The sequence below is a fragment of the Mustela nivalis genome (assembly GCF_964662115.1).
Source record: "Mustela nivalis genome assembly, chromosome: 13".
Classification (NCBI taxonomy): Eukaryota; Metazoa; Chordata; class Mammalia; order Carnivora; family Mustelidae; genus Mustela; species Mustela nivalis.
In genome coordinates, this window is record NC_139032.1 from 73,643,597 (window position 1) to 73,666,297 (window position 22,701).

A 22,701-nucleotide genomic window follows, 5' to 3' on the forward strand; every position below is an offset into this window, starting at 1 on the left:
ACTCGCTTTGAATCCAGGCCCAGGGCTGGTGGGAAGCAGGGCCTCAGGGGCCTCCCCGACAGCCTCTGAGGGCCTTGGTCACCCTGCGTCCCCCGGCCTTCCCCTTCCTCATGCCCGGCCTCTGGGACAACTGGTAGGTGAATGCCAGGCGCCCAGCCTTGAAGACAACCTCTAGAGGAAGGAGTCTCCTGACAAGGCCAATGGCCCTTGACCTTTTCCAGCTTGCTGAGCTGTCCTTTTCCTCAACCTGCCTGGGACACCCTCCCTCGTGCCTCACCAGGGTCCCCTCTGTGTCCACTTCTCCTATGGAGTCTCTTGGGACACCAGTGAACCCTTCTTCTGACTTTCCCTCCCCTAGGCTCCGAGCAGCCTAGAATCCCTTGTCGGGCAGTCAGGGCCTGGGCCTTCTGTACCCCACCCACGGCCTGAAAGGCAATGCACAGAGGGCCAGTGTAACAAGGCTGAACTGAACTGAGCCAGCAGACGGCACTGCGCCCTGCTGTTTCCTGCTGCTGGTGGGACGGTGCAGGACTGTCCTCGCGAAGCACTTGCTCGTTTCCAAGCCTGCCATCCAAAGTCAGACACAAAGAACTGTTCCCAGCTCAGTTCTTGTCCTTTGCTCCAGTGCATGTTGCATCCTTTGCCTCAGAGAGAGCTGCAGATTCTTGTGGCCCTCTAGAAGCCAGAGATCAAGACCTCGTGCCTCCATACCTCAGCAGAACCTGGCATGCATGCAGTAGGAGTTCGATAATTGCGTGTTACTTGCAAAAGAGATCCAGGTGGCAGGGCCCTTTCAGGGAATTTCTGGAAGTAGGGTTGCGGATCTGCCATGCAGCAGACACTGCAAGGTCAGTGGCTAGTTCAGATTCCACCAGGGGGCCTGTCTGTGCCCTTACCTGCCCCCTCCCCTGGGAGTCCTCCCTCACTGGATGCCTTGAGGCCCCAGCAATGGACTGCCCCAAGAACCTAGCACTTGTTCCCTGACCCTTGTCCTGAGGTTGTATGTGCATCCCCGTCTTCCCTCCCCTGTGCTCTGGGAGGGCAGTACCCAGGTGGACTTTGTCCCTGGGACCTCAGCACAGGGCCAGCCCTGGGCTGATACTCTGTGAACCCTTGGGGGAAAGAAGGAAGGGACGAAGGAGGCAGTGGGTATGGGCAAGGTGGAGGTGGGCAGGTCCAGGGGACTCTTTGGACTGGACCATGTGTCTGTGGGGTCTGAGGAAGACGGGGTTTGCCCCGCCAAGGCTCTGTCTGTTCTGGACCCTTCTGCCTCAGCCTGGATTTACCTCTTGAGCTCTCAGCCTTCCTGCTTGGCCCACAACCCAGTGCTTAGGATGCCTCGACCAAGATGGGGACAGCAAGGGCTGGCCAACCTCCTTCTTGGCTCCAGCTCCCTTAGAAAGGAGGGTGGGTCTGAGCAGGGCCTGTGGGCTTCCCGACCTTGGAGCAGAGGCAGCAGCCTTGTGGCATCTGGGAGTAACCGTGCAGGGCTGTGTCCTAGATCACCATCCCGAGGGGGAAGGACGGCTTCGGCTTCACCATCTGCTGTGACTCTCCGGTTCGAGTCCAGGCTGTGGATTCTGGTAAGTGTATCAGCGGATGCCAGCCATGCTTGACCACCACGTGCCTGGCTTCATGTGGGATCTAAAAGGGGAGCCCCAAACTGGAGTGGTGTTCTGGATTTTCAAAACAAAAGAATAATATTTTTAAATGGCCCCAGATGAAACTGAGGTTTATGAAAATATATCCACAATTTTTTTCTTTTTATCAAAATGAAAATAGATTTTTATGTTTTGTTTCCCAATCACATTAAATGGGAACTAAACCTATATTTTCAGTAAGGGCTGCATGGGAAAATGAGAGTCATTTATGGACTTAATTGGGAATTGGTATTTTATTCTATTCCCAGCCTGATTAACACTTAAAAATAGGTATTCCGTCTGTTATTTTTCACAAAGACTTCTCCTTATTGTGGAGAAGTCAGAGCTTGGTGATCTGGGTTCCCCACCCCCGACTCCCCCGTGCCTGCATACGGACGGGCTCAGGACTGGTGCTCAGTGAACAGTGTTGAAGAAATGAATGAAGTATGGGGCAACAAGAAAGGGTTCTCCAGGGGATGGGAGGCCCTGGGGAGACCGAGGCAGGACAAGACTGGAAGGGTGGACAGCTGAAGAGTGAGTGGGCAAAGGGGTGCCTTCCTCCAAGACCCCTGAGAGCCACCAAGGTTGGCATTTCACAAATGAGGAAATGGAGAGGGCCAGTCTGCCCTGTGGTGAGGTCACTGTGGAAGCCTTGACTCTAGGCCCACGGGAGCCCTTGGGTGGCCTTTCTCTGTCCCTGCAGGAGGTCCAGCGGAGCGGGCAGGCCTGCAGCAGCTGGACACAGTGCTCCAGCTCAACGAGAGGCCTGTGGAACATTGGAAATGCGTGGAGCTGGCCCATGAGATTCGGTGACAGGGGCGGTGGGGGGCTCCGGGCCTCGGGCTAATGGCACACCTCCCCCCAACCCCGGGCACAAGGCCTCACCCTCCCCTCCTCCACATGGCTGTGAGCAATTCACTCTGCTCTTCAGGGAACCGTGTCTCAGCCTGCAAATGGAAGGTGCAGGCTCCGAGCACTTCTGCATCCCAGAGCAGACAGTGGGCAAGACACTCTCACGCGGGTCCTGCGGATCCTGCGGTTCCCGTCGCGGCTCCAGTGGCCGCCCTTTCTACTCCAGCTCATTATTCCTGGGACTTCAGATCTCAGCCCGATGTTTTTTTGTTTTGTTTTGTTTTGTTTTAAGATTTTATTTATTTATTCGACAGACAGAGATCACAAGTAGGCAGAGAGGCAGGCAGAGAGAGAGGAGGAAGCAGGCTCCCCGCCAAGCAGAGAGCCCGATACGGGGCTCGATCCCAGGACCCTGGGACCATGACCCGAGCCAAAGGCAGAGGCCTTAACCCACTGAGTCACCCAGGCGCCCCTCAGCCCGTTGTTTTTAAAGGGTGGGTAGATGTTGCAAATGTTTCAAGTGCACACTTGAAAAATTATTCTTTAGAATGTTTGGGTCCCCTAAGTTTCGACCCGCTGGGGTGAAACTCTCATGACCATTTTAGGTATACTTCTAGAATGGCTGGACCGTGGGGTTGCACGGAGGTGGCTGGCTTGCTTGTCCTTGCTTAAACTCTGCCCGTGGCCCACATCACTAGTTGAGTTTGGTACTCTTGTTTAACCTGGCCTTGGCCTTGGGGTCCTTCTCAGCCACTGCCAGTCAGCTAGACTTGACTGGTTAAGTGAGGGACACTTCTGCTGTCTCAAGCTTATCTCCCTTATCTCCCTTCCTGCCCACCCACTAGGGGTCCTCTCCCCTTCCCCACCCCTCTTCTCTGCCCTGTAGGCCCCTGCCCCGGCTGACTTGGCCCAAACTCAACCTCTTGGTGTCACCCCCCCGCCACTGCAGGAGCTGTCCCAGTGAGATCATTCTGCTCGTGTGGCGCATGGTTCCCCAGGTCAAGCCCGGGCCAGACGGCGGGGTCCTGCGACGGGCCTCCTGCAAGTCGACGCATGACCTCCAGTCACCCCCCAACAAGCGGGAGAAGAACTGCACCCATGGGCCCCAGGCACGGCCCGAGCAGCGCCACAGCTGCCACCTAGTGTGTGACAGCTCCGATGGGCTGCTCCTCGGGGGCTGGGAACGCTACACAGAGGTGGCCAAGCGTGGGGGCCAGCATACCCTGCCCGCGCTGTCCCGTGCCACCACCTCCACTGACCCCAACTACATCATCCTGGCCCCACTGAACCCTGGGAGCCAGGTATGGACAGCTGGCTGGAGGAAGGTGAAGGGTATGGGTCCCCGGCCTTGCACAAAGCTGCGAAGGGAGGAGCCTGCACGGGGCTGGAAGGGTTCAGGGAGGAGGCTGGGTATGTGTTAGCTTTGGCTGCTTTTGGGGAGAGAGAGCAGATGGGTCTCTGTGGCCCAGGGCACAACTCCAGGCCCACTGGATGTCACAGGGAGGAAGACTTCACTTCAAAAGGAGGAAGAGCTTCTTGCAGGTCTGTGCTTTGTAAACAGAGAGGCATGGGCTGTGGTGAGAAGGGTGCGGCCCCTGTCATGGGTGGGAATGCTGACAGACATGACAGCACAGAGGGTCAAGGAGTACATGCACTAAAACGTTAGTCCCATGGGACACTCTGGGGAAAAAGTGTCCCGAGGTCAAATAAGTTTGAGAAATACCCCAAACTCTCCTCCTCTTCTGGGAGATTCCCAGTGCAGAGTGGCCTTCTCAAGGCTCTGAGGGTGTCTTATGGGAGAGAGTGGTTTAAGCCAGCATTTCCCCAATTCCCTTGACGGTGCCCCCTTCGTGGTTGGGCTGGTAGGGTCCCACAGTGCCACGGATCCCTCGAATGCACTTTGGAACAAGCCACCATCAAGAAAGTTGGGGATGCCAACTAAGAGTTCCACTAGATGAACATTAAGGCTCTATTCAACTCTAGCATTCTAGAAGATTCTGGGTTGTGTAATACCTCCAAGTACCACCCTCTGCTCCTTAGCCTGAGTGGCTGGGTTTTGTGCCCTGAGATGCTCCCTTCCTGCCTGGTTATCCCTTCCCATTCCTGGAGCTGAGGTGATTCTTGTCTTCTTTTGCAGTTGCTGCGGCCTGTGTACCAGGAGGATGCCATCCCCGAAGGTGGGTCTGTCCTCTGCTGCCATCCCCACCAAGCCCCAGAGAGATGTGAGCTCAGCTGTCAGGATCCCCAGCGCATTGACAGACTCTCTTTCCCCTCCATGTCTGCTCTCCCTCCCTGAACCAGTGTCTCTCCTCCTTGGAACCTGAACTGAGAAGGAAAAAGGAACCTTCCCACAGCAGTCTAGGACATGGTGTTCAGGATTCCGGCATTCGATTGGGACTCATTCCGTTTTACTGAGAAACCAAAATGTGTTAGGTGTCATAGGCCACCCGGTCAGGCCCGCCCAGAAGAGGGGCATGGAGGGCTCAAATCGGAGCTGCGTGATGGTGAACTATCCTTGTCCTCTCACTGAACCTCAGTTCATCTATAAAATGGGGCTGACAGTTCCCACCTCAGGGTTGTCTGGAGGGGTAAAGGAGAGACAGGCTGTGAGCAAGAGCGTGTCTACTGAGGGAGGCTACGCAAAAGATAGTTATTTTCGACCTGCAAGGGTGTCTCTGGACTGGTTCTTCTCCTTTGGCCTTTGAATCCTAGCCCTATGTATTAAAAGTCAGGGAGAAAAGCTGAGCTTGAAGCCAGGGCCTCCTCCCAGGATGCCCGAGATCCCAGTCTTGGTTGCTGAAGCTGGTGGAGCATTCCAGAAGGCCCTCCACGTGCCTGGCGGGGTCCAGCCAACTCAAGTCCAGCTGGTATCTGGAAGGTGGCCACCAGGCTTGCCTGGTGGTCCCATGCTCAAGCCCTTTCTCCAATGCCTACAGAACACCTGGTGACTTCCTTCCTTGAGAGGGGCCTTTTCCCAGCCACTGGCAGACTCACTTCCTTGCCATCCTCCCCATCCATAGTGTGAAGTCGATGCTGGCTTCGAACGGATACTTGGAAGAGCGCCTATGCCTTTGGGGGGGAATAGGGCTCCCATCAGGCTCAGAGCTGCTGATGGAAGGCATCTTCATTCTCTCCAGGGTAGGCCATTTGGATGGATGAGCCTGGTCTTTTGGCAATGCGTCTGTGCTCCTTCTGGAGAGGAGTCTGATAGTTATTCAACACTGAGTTCTTAAAAAGCTTTTAGTCAGCGCATTAGGGCAGAGCCGGGTGTCTCTGCTAAATGGTGACTTCATTAAGGCAGGGCCTAGGCTGGCTCCTCTCTGCAGATCCGGTGCTGGGCCAGGGTGTGGCAGGCAGCAGGTACTCAGAACTTCAGCCGAGTGACCGAGTGAAGGAAAATAACCCTGGCTGGTTGCTGCTGGGGTTTGCAGGCCTGTAGCGGAGCCCCAGAGCTGGAGAGGGCACCATTTTTGGTGGGCTAGTGGAATGGGATTGAGCCCTTCTTGGCCTGACAGATGCCTCCAGAAGTCCGCCCATCCTGGATCCACGTTTTGATTCCCCTCTGAGAATACAGTATTTTTTTAAAATTTAATTTAATTTATTTATTTGACAGAGATCACAAGTAGGCAGAGAGGCAGGCAGAGAGAGAGGAGGGAGCAGGCTCCCTGCTGAGCAGAGAGCCTGATGCAGGACTTGATCCCTGGACCCTGGGATCATGACCTGAGCTGAAGGCAGAGGCTTTAACCCACGGAGCCACCTAGGCGCCCTGAGAATATAGTATTAAGTGGACCAAGGACACAGTCATCTAAGCTATGGAGAGAGGGACAAGTAAGGAGATGTGACTGGGTTAATAACAGTGGTAGCTTTTTGAAGGCATTGTACAAAGAACTTGACCTTCCTTCGTTTATTCTTCATTGGTAATGGCTTTCTTCAGTATGCAAGTGTAGCTTGGCTCTTTATCAGCGATCAAGTCTTCACAGCTCCCAGTCCTGGAGTTCAGAGGAAGGGGTGGAACTGAACCTTCCCTTAAACACACTTGGGGTTCCAGAGTCTGGGGCCGTAACCGCAGTGCCGACTTCTGCCTCCTCCTCTGGCTGGGCCGCCTGGCTTCTGGCAGGGAGGGGTGAGTTGAGCCATCCAGAGTTGACTGGGGTCTGGTGCCCTTCTGAGGCCTCGGGCGTTTGCTGCTTATAGTTGGCATGTTCCCTGGGGCTGCTGGTACCCTCAGCATTGTCCCCGGCCCTGCAAAGGAGCCCAGCCTCAGATTTTCCAGGGCCAGACTGGGATGGCTGCCAGGGCTCACCTCGGGAGCCAGAGCAAAGCCGAGCAATTACTGTGTTTGGTCAGTGGAGCAGGTGTTGTAGCAAAAGGGTTGACGTGGGGGTTTGGACCAGAGGATGTTACGAGGTAGCAGGTGGGAAGCCAAGGAGCTTGACTTCCCAGGGCTCAGTAGCCGGGTTGCAACCTGGGCTGGTTTTAAAATAAGATACTCGCAGAAAATCCGTTTTGGAGAGCCACGCCCACTTGCCGCAAGTTATCCAGGGCTGTGTGGAGATGGGGCTCTCAGGCGTGACCACTGCATGGGTTGGATTGATTTTGCTTTATACCCGACATTGGTTGAGTGTCCTTGGGCAGGTCACCCAGCCAGGCTAGGCCTCAGTTGTCTGGTCTATAAAATGGGGTTAAGCATACTTTTCCCACCTGAAGGCACAGGTATGTCGTTCAGCTTATTTATGGCTCTGTAGGCCCAAGGCGTAGATGCTGTGACAGCCCCATGCCGCTGGGCTAGGGGAAGGGAAGATGGGGATTCTTTTCCAAGTCGGAGACTGAACGCAAAGGCCCCAGATTTTGGCCTCGGCAAATGGTGCCCTTTAATTTTGATCTGTCTCAGTCCCCTACTTGTCAGTCCTGTGTGGTTTTGCCTTCTCTGGTCTAGGCTTGGTCATGTTCAGTTAGACTATTTAGTTTCAGCTGGACCGTGTGACCTCACTCATGGTATGGTTTGAGCCCCAGCAGCCCTGTCCTCACACTGGCCATGCTGGGTGGATGGTCTGTTAGCTTGGGTTTGTGATAATCCCTTATTCACTCCACTCTTATAAGCCCCTTCCCTTCAGGCCTGTGGTGAGAGCCCCCCCACCAGCCCCAGGGCAGACAAGGTGGCACTGTGTGTTGTCTCCACTTAGCAGTGGGGAAAACTCTGGCTCATAGTGGGAAGGCACCTGTTCAGGTTACATAGCCAGAGTCTGGGGGAGCCAGTGCTCATGTTCATGTGTCTTGTCCAGCTGAAATCCAGGGCAGGTCTGGAGACAAAGGATGGGTTCTTTCAGCAAAGGGGAGAGGGCATGGCAGCAAACACCCCTCTCTGGGACTGGGGTCAGGGGCCAGATCAGAGGAGGGGCTGTGGAACTGCTTCCATCCATCTGTCCCTCTGTCCCTGCTCCCTCCCCCAAGACCCAGGGCTCACATTCTTTCTACTCTAAGCCACTCCTTGAAGAGGCAGGAAGTGGTTTGAGTCTTGCCCCAAGATATGGCTGTGATCAGTGGTCACTTGTGATGGGGATCTGACTTGTTTTTCTCACCCGACTTGGTGAGAAGGGGCATGCGGTGGGCGGTGGGCGTGGCAGAGGAAGTAAGTGTGAGATCTTTTCAGCTGAGTTTTTCCTCTGAGGCCAGGACCTCGCGTTGGTGGGGAGCTTCCCAGAGATGTTGCTGGGCGTAGACCACCTGTACTCGGGGTGGGGGTGGTGGTGGAAGGAGGCCTAGGCCAATTGCCCACCTGGCAGCAGCACCCCCCCCCCCCCCCCCGCGCAAAGGCCATCCAGGTATTTGCTGAGTCTGAATGCGATGCACTTGGCCTCCTACCTGCTTGCACCCAAGAATCCCTGATTTTTAGCTACTCTGTGTTTTGCTCCTCTGCCCAGGGGACAGGACCTGATGAAGACCTGCACGCTATCTCTTGTTCAGCGTGGGGGGTGTGTCCAGCAGTGTCCCCTGAAAGAGGAGCCCCTGCTGTGCAGCCTTCTGCTCTCTTCCCTGAAGCATCTCTCTCTCTCTCTCTCCTTTTTCTGATTAGAATAATGTGTGAGTTGGTGGTTGACCAGAGTGCCTTCTGGCTGGCAGTGAAGCCTGGGATTTTCAGACTGTGCGGGGTGCCCGATTCACTTGCTTTTCTGAGTAGAGGGGCCACCACAACAAGTGTCACAATAAGTTAGCAGCTAACCTTTGTTGTGCTCATAGCAGGTCCCAAGGAATTGTTCTAGGGCTTTGCTTGGAGCGTCTCACTGAATTCTCATGGCAACCCACTGAACTCGGTTCTGTTACTGCAGTTGAGGAAACCAAGACTCTAAGAGGGCGAAGGGAGTAGCTGAAGGTCACCAAGCTAGTAAGCAGAGGAGTGGAATCTGGGCACAGCCACATGGCCTCAGAACTGGGGTTCTTTCCTGGGAACTGGCCCAGTAGGCGCCGCTCCTTATTTTAGACCGACACGGGTGAGCCAGGCTGCCTCACCTCCCACCGCTAATAGAGGGCAGTCTCCAAAACAGCCTGGGAAAGGCCCCTGTCTCCGCTACCGCTGGACCTCCAGTCCCTCTGTTTGTGGGACCCGGAAGGCGAGGGAACCAGTGAGCTGTGCTGGGCACGCAGAGGGAGCCATGGGGCTGGTGGGGGTGTGTCTGACACCCAGGGCCGCCCAGCTGACTGATGTTCTATGTGGGACTGTGGGTCCAGTGAGGTTAGATCCTCTGATTTTTCAAACATGAGAGATTTCCTGATTTTGAAAAGCATGAGGCCAAACTGATAGGTCTGACTTGGGCTCTGGACAGGAGGCAGGGACTGCTGCCTCCACCAGCTGGTGGTTCCCGGCTCCTTCTGAGTCCCAGAGTTGCTTCTCTATGGGTCAGTACCTCCCACAAGAGTGTGAGGGATTTCCCTGCAGCCTGAGACCCTCCTGAGGCCCCCTTCCCTGTTCAGCACCTCTCGCAGGGCCCGGCATGTGGCACACGCTCAGTAAATGGTGAGAGACCAGCCACGTCTGTGTTCTGTTTCTGCAGGGGGGCTGCCTTTGCATGGAAATGCATCATGGTCCCCCATTTCTGTTCCGCAGAATCTGGCAGTCCCAGTAAAGGGAAGTCCTACACAGGCCTGGGGAAGAAGTCCCGGCTGATGAAGACAGTGCAGACCGTGAAGGGCCACGCCAACTACCAGAACTGCCCGGTCATGAGGCCGCACACCCCACATTCAAGCTATGGGACCTATGTCACTCTGGCCCCCAAGGTCCTGGTGTTCCCAGTCTTTGTTCAGGTGAGCTAGTGGCTGGTCCCAAGGGCTCCCTTGGGAGACGAGACAGAGGAAAGTCCTTTGCCCCAGGATCATTCCAGAAGATTTCCCTTTGGGGAAAGAAATAACTTCGGGTGCACAGGCTTCTGGGGGTTATCCTGAGGGAGCAGAGGTTCCCAGGGTGAAGATCAGGAGAATGAGGGCAGGGAAGCCGAGCAACGAGGGGCTCTTTTCCCCGATGCCTTTCTCAATTTTCCCTTTCTCTGGGGACAGGGCAGGCACAATACAGCTACTTGTTGGCACTGCCACGGGGCCTGCTTGCTGAGGCTCCTGCTTCGTGGCTCATCCAGTGGTTTGCTGTTTGTAAATGACCGAGGGAGAGCCTTGAAGTCTGGCATCTTGTGTGTTCTTCTTGGTCTTAGCCAACAAGTCTGGCCAGTATGAGCTGGTGCCTGAGATTCATTTCGATGCCCCTCTCCTACGCCTCCCTCTGCTCCTCCCTTCCTCCCCGTTTCCAAACCTCTGTGTCTTCCACCCCCAGATGCCATCGGTGTGAACATACAGGTGTCTTGTCTGTGTGCGTGCATACACTTCAGAAGGAAAACTGAACAGCCCCTGTTGTACATTTTCTATCCTTTTTCCTTTTTCAAATGGGAGTTGCAACAGGAACGTTCCCTGCGTCACTAAATACTCTTCCAGCCTTTGATCTGTAGCGGCCACACACGGCTCTAGCTCACGGACATGTATTTATTTAACTAGCTCTCTGTTCAGATAGACTTCTGACTCCTTCCTTTGCTACTGCAAACAGCTCTGTGATGAAAATCCTTGTGCATGAATTGCCCCTTTGATTATTTTCCTTGGAAGAGAGCCCTGGAACTGACATGACAGGGTCATGGGTCATAAACATGTCAAAGGCTCTTTATATATATTGACAAATGGCTTTCCAGAAAGACCATGTTGGTTGGTCCTCTCATCAGCTACATAGAGGACACATGGTCCCAGGGGCTTCATTTCTGACCACGCCTTCCTTCTCCATGAAACTCTGGTGGGGTGACACCCTTCGCCCCGGACGGCTCCTGCCTTTCTTTTTGTCTCTTCTCTTTCTCAGGACAGGACTGCGAAACTCTTGGCATTCACGTGGGCTCTTTTTCATTTTCCTTTTAAAATCTTTACACAAAATGAAAATTTGTTTTCAGAAAGTTATAACAACGTTTAAATTGCAACGTACATAAACCCGAAATGGCTTAACGCATGTACAGGTGAACCAATCATTGTAAAGGTGAACCAGTCATTGTATCTGCTGAGATAAAACCATAGGCTGTGCTGCCCCTCCAGAGGCCATGTTTCCTCCTGATCCCAGTGCCCTCCTCCCCTCTGGGCCTGCCCATGAGCCCGACTCCTGGATGGTCATCTCCTTGCTTCCCTTTACTTTGACCACCTCTGTGTGCTTTCCTGGGGAACGTATTTTGCTTGGCCTCTTCTGGGGCTTGCTGCTTTAGCCTCACATCCTTGGTGATATCCACCCAGGGGTTTGTGCGTAGTGGACATTATCTTTCTTCCAGAACCTGCTTGGTGTTGGGTACCTAGAAGTCATGTTATAAATACGAATGCCCCCAGGATAAGCCCTGCTGGGTCATCCAGATCCTAGGGAGCTTTCTCTGGGCTGGGCAGGGGGCGGGGGCTCCAGAGCAGACACAGGGTAGGGTGATGGGGTGGGTGAGAAGTTGGGGTGAAAATCGGTCCCTGGGGACTGCTTGCCAGGAAGGAGTCCCTTAATGTAAACGTGTTCTGCGTGGAGAGCAGGGACCAGCCTGACTCTGAAGGGACGGGAGAGACCAAATCTGTCACGAGGCTCTCAGGATCCCTGGCAGTAGGGACTTTCCCCGTGAGGCCAGAATGGGACAGATGGAGGAGAGGGGGGGCTGGAGGGCCCCAGGGCCCAGTGGAGTCGGACTGTAAGCACCTAAACGTGTGGCTGGACTTCCTGCCAGAACATGGCTCTCACGGAGGGGCTTGGTGGGGAAAGTGGCAGCCACAGTTCCACCCAGCACAAGAGCATGTCTTTCTGTTTCCACCTGTGTGTGAGGGGGCGTGTGGGCTCTCGGGCTCGGGGGAGGCTGGAGGCTTCTCTCAGTCGGTCGAGAAGGTTCTCTGTGGCTGGCTCTGGCAAGCTTGCCTCTGCCCCACACTTCATCTCCCCCTGGCCTCTCTGAACTGCCCGCACTGTTTTCAGCCTTTAGATCTCTGTAACCCTGCCCGGACTCTCCTGTTGTCCGAGGAGCTGCTGCTGTACGAGGGGAGGAACAAGGCCATCGAGGTAAGGCTTACTTACACATGTGGTTTCACCAGCATCCGCCAGGCCCCTGCCTTCTCTCTTCCTTGTGGTCTTAGAATTGTACAGTCTCAGGGTAGAAAAATCCTGAAGTCTTCCCCCTCCCTCCCCTGCCATCCCCCTCTTTACCGATTGGCTATCCAGTTTATTCTTGTACATTTCCAGTGATGGGGAACTCACCACCTATCAAAGCTGTTTAGTCCACCTCTGATGGTTAGGACATTTGCCCAGCCCTGCAAGACATCCCATTGTCCCAACTTCCTCTAAGGAGCAGGAGAGGTAGTAGTTTACCCCAGCTGTGAGGAATGACTTTGTAGGTAAGAAGATTGGAGCTGTTAGCCAAAGAGAATTTTCTGAAGGAGCATCAGTTACTCAGGTTTTTCCAGGTCTGTATTAACCCAAATCCCAAATCCTTTTCTGAGGAATAAGCCTGTGATTTCTTCTGGGTTCTCACTCTGCCAGCAGAGGCCTGGGCGTGGAGATCACGCCGTTCGGCCTGGGAGCTGGCCTCTGCTTATCTCTAACTAAGGGAATTTCCCTCACCCATACAAGCCCCAGAGCCGGCTCTGGCCTGTGAAATCTTCTTGGAGCAGAAGCTGGAGCCTGGGGATCTGAGTGGCCTGGAGTGGCTGGAGCCTGGGGATCTGGGGGCTTGCTGCTGATCAGGTCAGCTGTGGGGCTTGGCAGAGCTGAGTGGCAGCTTGGGGGTAGAGGAATGATCGGGAAACCCGAGGCAGGAAGCATACAGCCAGTTTCTGCTCTGCTGCTGGCTCACTGTGACATCCCTGTCCTTCCTCAGTACTCTTATCTGAGCCAGCACGGGGCGTGTGTCTTTGAGGTAGCTGAGGTTAGTGGCTCACTAAGGGCCTGTTCAGCTTCAGTCTTCTGGGGCCTTATGTGTAGCAGTGGCTAAGCGGGAGGCTGCTTGTGTTTTTTCTCAAAAAGGGGACCAGAAATCTCTCTTTCTCCCTGGGGAGACCACATGCTTATTCCCACCACGCTGGCATTGCTCACTACATTTCTGGATTTCCTCTTGAGGAGCTTTCTTAGGAACCTTGGCATATGTTACTGAGAGAGAAAGACTTCATCTTGGTGAGGGGCATTTGAGTTTTAGGAACAAAAAGTTTCTTGGAGCGGTGCTTGATGAGTAAGTGTGTGATGGAGCTAAGTCAGGTGGCCAAGGGTCAGGGAGTGAGGTGTGGCTGCAAATTCCCAAGACCGAGAGGAAGGCAGAAATGGCAGCTCTCCGAAATACACACATCTGTCTAAATTTGCTCCTTCGTTTGTCCTCTCGTCATTAGGTGCTCAGACACTCCGCACACAGTGTGTATTCTCTCGGTGTGGGCACTTTACATAGCACGTCTTCACTTCGCTCCCACGGCATCCTCACGAGAGGCCCAGTTGTCCCCATTCTACAGATGAGGAAGCTGAGGCTCTGATAAGATTGGCTGGAACCCGAGGGCCTCCCGGCTCATTAGGGGCAGGGCCAGCCTTAGCAGTTGGCTCTTTGGCTTGGAGTTGCTCTCCATGCTGCCTCCGGCGTGTTTGTTGAAAAACGGCCTGGCAAGCCCAGACTGGAGCCATAGCCTGATTATATTTACAATCCATCCCCAAAATCTTTGTTTAGGGGCTCTTCGGAGTCTTAGAACTAAGATATCCTTTTTGAGGACTGAAAGAAGTGATTTGAAAATCCAAGTAAATATATTTCTTTTTCATGAGATACGCTAGGAAGCCAAGGCATGGATCTTGGGGCCTTCAGGTCAAATACATGAACCAGTTCAGGAGGGGCTTGGAGAAGTTTGTAGAACCACAGCATTAGTTGGGACCTCCGAAGTCCTGTGTTCCTGTAACTTTCCAGATGATGGTTCCATCCAGGTTTTGATCTGGAAGAGGCAGCCCCTCCAGGCACAGGTTTTGTTACTAGAGAGTGCTAAATTGTCAATTTTCCCTTACCCGTAACAGAAAACTTTATTCCTGAAATGTTCCCCCCTTGTTCTTCCCCTCTCTTCTCCGAGCGTGCTCCAGCTGGCTCATGTCTGTGAGCAGATGCGGTCTCACACTGGGCTGCCCCACGTCACACCCTCCCAGAAGTCCCACTCTTGAGTAACGTGCCCTAAGATCACAGGATTATGGCCTAGCCTCGCTTACACGTTCAAACAATAGCTGTTGAGTATCCACAGGGTAGCCAGGCCCTGAACTCAAGGTCACAGGGGAATTATGGGGCTTAAGATGGACACACCCTTACTTTATGCACTGACTCACTGAGTTTACCATTAACTAAGGCACCAAGGTCTTTTCTGCAAACTCTGCCTTTAGGCAAGATCTCCCGAGGAAGCTTGGTTAGGGCTACTTGGGAGAGGTGAACTTCCAAGTTGCAAAGATTTTCTAACCAAGCAAAACCTTTGACCCTCTGTGAAAGCAGATGTATCCTAGGAGCAGATGTGGGGAAGACACCTGGTGGCTCCCATGGCCTGTTGGGGAAGGCTGCAGGTAACTGGGTGGTGGAGAAGGGTGTCACACCACTGTGGGCTGCTACAGCTCCTTGTGAAGGAAGGCCGGCAGGATGCTGGTGACACAGGAGAGGGGGCCCCCCTGGCACGCTTTGCCCCTCTGCCCTGCCTCCATCTGTGTGCCAGCTCTGTCCTTTCCCTGACCCGACCCTTGGGGAAATTCTCCATTCAGGCCTTAATCACTTCCTGTCTAGACCACATTCTCAGCTCTGGGAATTGGGGCCAGAGTGGTGGCCTGGAGCTTTTCTCACCTTGCCCATGGCTCTTCCCCAATGGCTGTCCACCTAGCTCTCTTTGAGCCTGGGACGTTTTTTGACATTTTAGGTTCCTGGCAGACTGTCCCCCCGCCCCGCCCTGCCCCCCGCCAGCTTCCCTATGAGTCTAGAGGTGACTGCCAGATTTCTTTTGAGTGGGAAAGCCTATAGGTTTAGGTAGAGAATCAACCCCTGAGATCCTTCTCAGCTCTTAGATCATTTTCTACCCTTAGCTTCTTCCCTTAGCTAACACTTTGGGTCTTGTTTGTGTTTCTGTTTTGGTCCCTGCTTGGATTGTTTCACATTCAGGGGCAGGACGGCTATAGGCATCTTGCTACCCCTTCATATTGGGAGAGCTTTAGGGTCAGCCAGACCTGGGCAATGGTCCCTGGCTGTGTGCCCTTGGACTGGTCACTTAACCTCTCTGAGCTGCAGGACCCGCATCTATAAATGAAGGCAGTGATGTTATTTTTTTTTATTTTTTTCTCCTTTTTTTAATTTTTAATTTTTTTTAAAGATTTTATTTATTTATTTGACAGAGAGAAATCACAAGTAGATGGAGAGGCAGGCAGAGAGAGAGAGGGAAGCAGAGCAGAGAGCCCGATGCGGGACTCGATCCCAGGACTCGATCCCAGGACTCTGAGATCATGACCTGAGCCGAAGGCAGCGGCTTAACCCACTGAGCCACCCAGGCGCCCCGGCAGTGATGTTATTTATAAGTCAGAACCCACTGAGCAGAAAGAAAGAACTTAACAGATGGGGGCTTCTTTTAATCCGTGTTGGGTCAGGACTGTGGTTTAGAAGAGGTCCAGAGAGAGTCACTGCCAAGATCCCTCCGAGCCCACAGTTTAGGAGCTCTTGTGTTTGGTCCCCATTGGAAAAGCTAGAGTTTCTGAGAGCCTCCTGCTCAACGACACCCCTGTTGTCTCTGGGGCCCAGCTTCCTTCAAACCTCTCTGCATTGTGCTCAAGAAGCCAAGGGGTTCTTTGAAAAAAACTTATACGTTTTTAAATCACAAAAGTAATAGACTCTCTTGTCATACGATGCAAATGAAACAGAAATGTAGGAAGTGAAATTCTACTCATGAAGAGTGGTATCATAGACATGTAAAAAATGTATACATTTACAGTTTTATTAGACAAAATTGGATTGAGCTGTAAGCATTTTGGCACATTGCGCTCTTTGGCTGTAGATCCTGTTGAGATGCTGTTGAGAACATCCTTATAGTTTCATATTAATTTCATGTGTAATTCATATTACATATCCTTGTAAGTAGAACATTAGAGGTGGGTTTCTTAGGTCACCTGGAACAGTCGGAGAGCTAAATGTCACCATGTTAACTTTCGAAACTGCAGCAACCCTTCCGCACACCCTCCCTGTGGCCTTTGGGGGTGCACGCCGAGCCCTCTGGCTCTGACTCTTACCTCAGAGTAGATGAAGTGTCAGGTTTTGACACCTCAAAGGGAAGTCCACAGAATTAATAACATTTTGTTTTCTTTGGAGACTCTAAAATTGGATTTTATTGCTTTTAACTAAAGGCCACTGCAAGATTTACAAAACAAAGAACAGTGTGATCTTCAGTGGCATTACAAGATCAAGCAGGTTTTTTTTTTTTTTTTTTGGCCTGAAACTATGCTAAGCATGCCTGTTGGTTTACCTATAATGTCTAAAAATAGCATTCGCCTTTTATTTTTGGAGCAGCTAGTGGATAAAAGAGATAAAAGTCACATACATGTCCGTTTTGGAGTGTAAGTAACTGGCTTTTTCTCAGGCTGATCATGCATTAATGCAGTTAAAATTATCCTTGAGGAATGTGATAAGAAGACCTTATACTGCTCAATGCTTCCATTCAGTCTGCCCAGGGCTGGTGACAGAAGCCTGTGAGGGACTGGGACAGCGACACTCCCCTATCTCTATAGACAAGAAAACCAAAGCTGAGGGTTCCGGGTCCCTAACCAAGTGTTCATGGCTCCGAGTGGGGAGCCTCAGGACCTCTGACTCCAAGGGCAGTGCTCTTTCAGCAAGACATGTAGAGAATAATACAAGCAAATGTGCCAACATCCCGCAGCTCGAGGGTGGCGCCCAGCCAGCAGCTCTGGGAAGTCAGAAAGATGGCCTGGCGGGAGGTGGGCGGTGGAGAGGCCTGCAGGGTCCATGTGCCATGGGAGGTGAGGGTCGGATTTTATCCATCTCCCCACCCCTCCTCCCGCCCACTGTGAAAGTGTAGAAAACACTAGAGCAATAGGGAAGTCCTGATTGCACATCATGTCTCTGTCCTTGGCGGAGGCCACACTAAGAGTCTGATCCTCGTTTTGCCCAAGATGACAAGGTCCCCTTACCCGGACCTCCCAGGGAGGTTGTGGCCACTGGGCTCTGGGCCAGCAGAGCGGCCAGTTCAGTGTGCTCCGTGGTGATGCAGGTGACGCTCTTTGCCTACTCCGACCTGCTGCTCTTCACCAAGGAGGATGAGCCGGGCCGCTGCGACGTCCTGAGGAACCCCCTCTACCTCCAGAGCGTGAAGCTGCAGGAAGGTAAGTGTGTGCCCCAGAGACGCCTGCCTACTTGCCCCGAGTCCCACTCCTCCCAGTGGCATGGATGCCCCGGGGCTTCCAGCCATCAGTGGGGCATCTGAGCATATGGAGTGGGGTCATGTCCGGCCCCTGGGGCTGCGGGGCTCTTGGAGGCCGGCATTCCATGCTAGGCTGTGCAATCTGAGCTTCTCTGGAGGCTTCTGGTCCAGGCAATGTTTCAGGGAGGTGGTGGGGTGGAGCCGGCTGAGCTCAGGCCTCCAACAGACCCATGTCTCCATCTTGGCCCTGCCCACCCCCCAACCTGTGACCTTAGGCACATCTGACTTAACCCCTTTGCCTTTGCTTACGTGTAAGCAGGGCTCCCGGTGTGGGGAAGACAGTTGTACAGATTTGGGAAGGTCATGTGCAGAGGGCCCGGGCCACGCCAGGTCCCCAACCCCACTCACAGCACACAGCCAGGACCCGAGAGCACCGCTCGTATTCCTCCCAGCTGTGTCGCCCAGGCCAGAGTCCCGGGGAACAGGGGCAGTGGGAGCCTGAAGACGATGTCCCCTGCAGACTTTCCACGGTGCCTCCTCCGCCGGGGACCGGGAAGCCTGCTGGGAATATCTGCTGAGCGGTTTGGTTTGGCGCCTGAAGTCTCTGCCGAAAGGGGCTTGATTTCCTCTCCCAGATTATGAAAACAACAACAGACCTGTTTGAGCACAGGCGACAGGGGCAGAGAGGAAAATATTACCCAGTGAAAGAATTCTGTTTTGACGGGTTTTGCTCCAGGAAAACTTCCTGCCTGTTTGCGGACCCGTCCCGGGTTCCTGAGTGTTGGGCGCCCCCGCTGTTCTTCCTCCTCAGAAGCCCAGGGAGTGTGAGAACCTCCACTCTGGCTGCCCCACAGGAAGCCACTTATAACTTCTCCTTCTCTGCCTCAAACTTTCTCCTGCCCACTGACCAGGGCGGCTCCTGAGGGGAAAAAGCCAGTCATCTCTCTTGGAGCTGGCCCCTCCTGCAGGGTGGCGGCTAGCAGCCCTTTGAGCAGATGCGGCTCTGACCCTGGCTCCCCGGTGCCCACCCGAGGAGGGGCAGGTGAGAGCTAGAGCGACTCTGCCTGGGGTTTCGCTGCCCCTCCCGGTTTTCCTCAGACCCAGCTTCCCCTGCAGCTGCTGTTCCCCTGTCCCTGCTGCACCCCTGCACGTGTCCTCACACGCACACTCATGCGGTGTAGCCCCTTCCTCTGTGGCCTGCTCACCCCAGCTCAGACAGTCAGGACCCAGGCAGGGGTGGGGCTGATCGGTAACAAGTCCTGACTGATTATGAGAACCGAACCCTTACCCAGTTGTGCTCATCCCCCAGTCTGGGGCCACAAGCCCAGGACCCTCGTCTGCTCAGCCTCCTGCTAGAAGGAGGGAGGGGAAAGAAGAGGGGCTCCACCTGGCTATGCTTTGTTGGGGGTGGGTATTGGATGGGGGAAGAGAGCTGAGGGTAGTAGCTGGGACTCTGGGCTCAGCTCTGCAGCTAACGCGCTGGGTGACTTCAGCTGGTTCTCTCCCATTCCTGGGCTCTGGTGTCTTGGACCGTGGAAGATGGTTTGGATGAGCCCTTGATGTTCTTTCCCAGCTCTGACACCTCCACATGGACCCTGAGGTTGCTGTGAGATGCTGGACGGTGCCCAAATGTCCTACCTCCTCCCCTCCTCCCCTTAGAGTGCGGTTGGGGGTGCTCGGCTGGGAATTAGCTGGATCTTCCCCTCCTGGAGCCCTCAGACCCAAGCCTTAAAGTTAGAGTCAGCGTGAGCTCAGCCTTCCACTGGGTGGCGACTGGTCAGAGTGGTGGTGCGGGGCCTGAGGTGTTTCAGAGAAACCTTCCAGATGCTCACTCAGCTCATGTGAGCAATAGCCTTGGGCAGGCATGGCTTCCTGGAGGTGGAGGCCACATCCTCTCTGGGCCAATGGTGGGGTGAGGGTGGCCGAGGCCCGCTCTCCTCAGGAGGGATAACCACGGCAACCTGAGCCTCCTGGACTGACACGGGTGTTGGGGCGTATGTGCGAGTAGGCGTGTGTCCTGGGTGTGGGATGGTTGGGCGCTGATGCGTTGTTATGCCCTTCCCGGTCAGTGTCAGCCATCCAACAGCGAATGTGGCTCCTCGGGGACATGGCTCAGTGACACTGAGCAGTCAGGTGCACATCCCATCCCTGAGATTTTGCTCCAGGCATCGGAGGAACCCCTGCCTCCTCCCCTGAGACAGGCTTGTGGGTCCAGTGTCCCCCTCTGCTGCAGTCAGAGTTGGAGTGGTAGAACCCAGTGTCCTGAGTCCTGGCGCCCGTCTTCCAGCCCATGTCCCTGGCCCCCACAGACACCTGCCGCCGCAGCCAGGGCCTGAGTGAGGGTTTTAAGAGGTCCACGTGGGGCCTCCACTGGAGCTTCTCGTGGCAGAATGGTGACTGACAAATGTGGCTCATGCCTCCCAGCTGTGTCCCTTTCAAGTCAGCATGTGGGAAAAGTTCAGTCTGGGGCAAAGAGGATGGGAATGAGGAGCACACATGGCCTTTCCTGTGGGCTAGGGCTGGTGAGGGCTTTTCCCCGGAAGGCGAGAATCTACCCCACCCAAGGACCGATGACTCCCGTGTGTGACTTGCCTGAATGGAGCTTAGCTCTGCCGGCCAAGCGTCCTCCTAGGGTCTAGCACGAGGCTCAGAACATTGCCGGTGCCCAGTGAATGTTGCTTGACTGAGTGAATGTGTAACTGACTAGGAGACTAGAAGCGCTGTCCAGCTTGGGAGCTGGAAAGCACCCTTCTCCACGGCTCCCAGCTGCTGGCGGCCACTTAAACCTTAAGCCGGCCCTCCTCCTGCCCAGCATTCCCCCCCAGCTTCAGCAGGTCTAAACGGCAGTGTAATGGGAACGGGTGGAGAGCTCGCGCTAACAATTGGGACATCTCCGGTCGTCCGGGGCCCATTGTAGCCTCTTCCTGTCTCTGTCGCCCACTGGCTTTGCTGGTCTTTGTGTTTCTCCCTCCATGGGTGGCCAGCATCCCGCCCACAGGGTGTCTTCCCGGCCTCTCAGGATGACCTGGAGATGTCCAGCTGATTCTTGGGCTCTCCAGCCACCCTGGGGAGCCAGGTGCGCAGGCTTGGAAACCCAGTGGCTTAGGTCCCAGCTGCTGGAACGCTTGGAGTTAAATTTAGTCAGTTGACATGTGCTGAGTGCATCCTCAGAGCCCACCTGAAAGCTGGCTGCCAGGTGATAGCAGGGGGAGAGACACGGTCCCATCCCTGAGATTTTGCGGCTGGCTGCCAGGTGATAGCAGGGGGAGAGACACGGTCCCATCCCTGCACTCTGGGGGTGTGCAGTTGTGTAAACCGGTGTGAGGGAGGGGGAGCAGAAATGGGACACAGGGGTCGGAACACAGGCTTTAGAGGCAGCCGTCCTGGGTTCCAATCTCAGCTCTGCCCCTCACTCACTGCAAGCCTGTACAGCTTGTTTTCTCTCCTGGGGTCTCAGTTTCTGCAACTGGAAATGGGAGCAACATGCCTCCTGGCTTGTCACACAGCGTAGGGAAGGCTTGGCCTATGGTTGAGTTTGGGACCTCAGACTAGGCTGGGGAGGGTCCTGGGAACATGACAGAGGGGTCAGACTTAGGTGGGGAAAACATCTCTGGGCCTCTGGGACTCTCTCTGCACAGCCCACATTCCTTGGTAGGAAGCAGGGTTCACCCAGGGGCCGGTGACTTCTGTGGAATTTCAAAATGGTGACGGCAGTTGGACTGTTGGATGGAAAACCCAAATGTGGGCTACCTCTGTATCCCTTTTTACTCACCCCACATTTCCACACTCTGGAAAGCCCAGAGCCCAGACTTTTGTCCCAGAAGGGCTCCTAAAAGGGTGAGGTTGCTTGCCTGGCTCAGCCACCTCGTGGCCTGCTGCTCTGCAGCTGTGGCTCCTTCCTGCCACCCTGGGCTCCCGAGGCTTGCTGTCCCTTTGTGAGGCTCCAAGCCATGCTGAGCACTGCCCCCATTCCGTCCTTCTCTCAAGTGCTGCCAGCACAAGACTGTGACATGGAGCAGATTTCAGGGGCGGTTCGGGGTAATGCGGGAGGGTGGTGGGCAGGGGGTGTCACAGCCCAGGAAAGTAGTCAAGCAGTCGTCAACCATCCCTCGCTGTAGGGAATATGTCTGAGTTTCCCCCCAACCTCGGCCTCCTGTCTCCCTGAGGTTCCCCTCTCCTTGGCTTCCCCCTGCCCCTTCTAGAGCCTTCTATTCTCTCACTGCCAGCTTCTAAAACCCACATTTCTGTTATTTTCTCACATAGATCTTTTTGTTTCTCCCTTGGCACTAAGATCTGGTTCCGGAAAGTCAAGGAGACATCCAGTATGTTTTCTTAAACAAAAGAAACCACCTCCCCTTGTCTCCACCCTCAGCAAGGCAAGAAGTTGGCAGAAGCCTCCAAGTGAGAGTTTCTCAAACATGATGGACTTCATAGGTGGGGACTTCTCCCTCCCAACCCTCCTGTAGGTGGGGAGAAGTAGAAGGATTTCTTCTAAGTCCAGAGTGTACCCCCACCCCTGCACTTACTATTGACCTGTTTTTCTCTGGATCTTGCCGGCACCCCTGGCCCTCGTTTTGTCCAGGGAATTGCCCACGTGCTTGCTCCAGGTTGGGGGCCTGGCTGTCACCCACACGAGGGTCCTCACTCATGACTTTTCTTAGGAATTGGCTTGACCCTCTGTCTCTGTTACTTTTTCACCTTTACTTTACAACACATTTTGGTTTATTGGACCATTTCTTTGATTCCGATGTGTGTTGAGCCCATTTCCTCACATGAATCATGGACGATAACAGCCCGTGTGTCCTAGGGGTTGTGGCAAGGGCTGGGCTTATACACGGACAGCACGGGGCACAGTAAGCGTGTGGGGTTTTCTGCAGGTGGAGTGGTCTTGAAAAGGACTCCCTGGCCAGTGAGGTCAACAGCTTGAAACTCAGGAAGTTCCTAACCGTCCCTGGTCTGTGCACAGAAGAATGAGGCCCGGTGGGGAGCAATGCCAGGTTCCGAGGAGCAGCCAGCAGTAGTCAGAGAAGGCGCAGGGCTTCTTCCGCACACTTGCTAGCCGTCGAGCCACACCTTGTGCTTCTGTACCTCGCTGCCTGTGCCCATGCTGTGCCCATGCCCTCCTCCTTTCTTCCCATCCTGCATTCAAGTTCAAAAGGCTCCTCCTGCAAGAAGCCTCCTCTGGCAGCCAGGGTCATCTCTTGGTCTGTGCGTTTCCGAAGCAGTCTGAGCAAATACAGCTTCTGTAGCTCTTCTGCCTTCACTCCTC

The 22,701-nt window shown here is 54.4% G+C and overlaps 1 protein-coding gene across 7 annotated transcripts in view; it reads left to right on the top strand.

Moving 5' to 3' along the window:
• Positions 1-22,701, top strand: part of RGS3 (regulator of G protein signaling 3) — a 132,600-nt gene that overhangs the window by 48,180 nt on the left and 61,719 nt on the right. For all 7 annotated transcript variants that reach the window (XM_082697060.1, XM_082697062.1, XM_082697054.1 and 4 more), the window contains 7 exons: positions 1,502-1,583; positions 2,344-2,449; positions 3,442-3,793; positions 4,630-4,669; positions 9,595-9,791; positions 12,001-12,084; positions 17,283-17,394. In XM_082697060.1, coding sequence (XP_082553186.1) covers positions 1,502-1,583; positions 2,344-2,449; positions 3,442-3,793; positions 4,630-4,669; positions 9,595-9,791; positions 12,001-12,084; positions 17,283-17,394 — 973 coding nt within the window. The remainder of the gene's footprint in view (positions 1-1,501; positions 1,584-2,343; positions 2,450-3,441; positions 3,794-4,629; positions 4,670-9,594; positions 9,792-12,000; positions 12,085-17,282; positions 17,395-22,701) is intronic.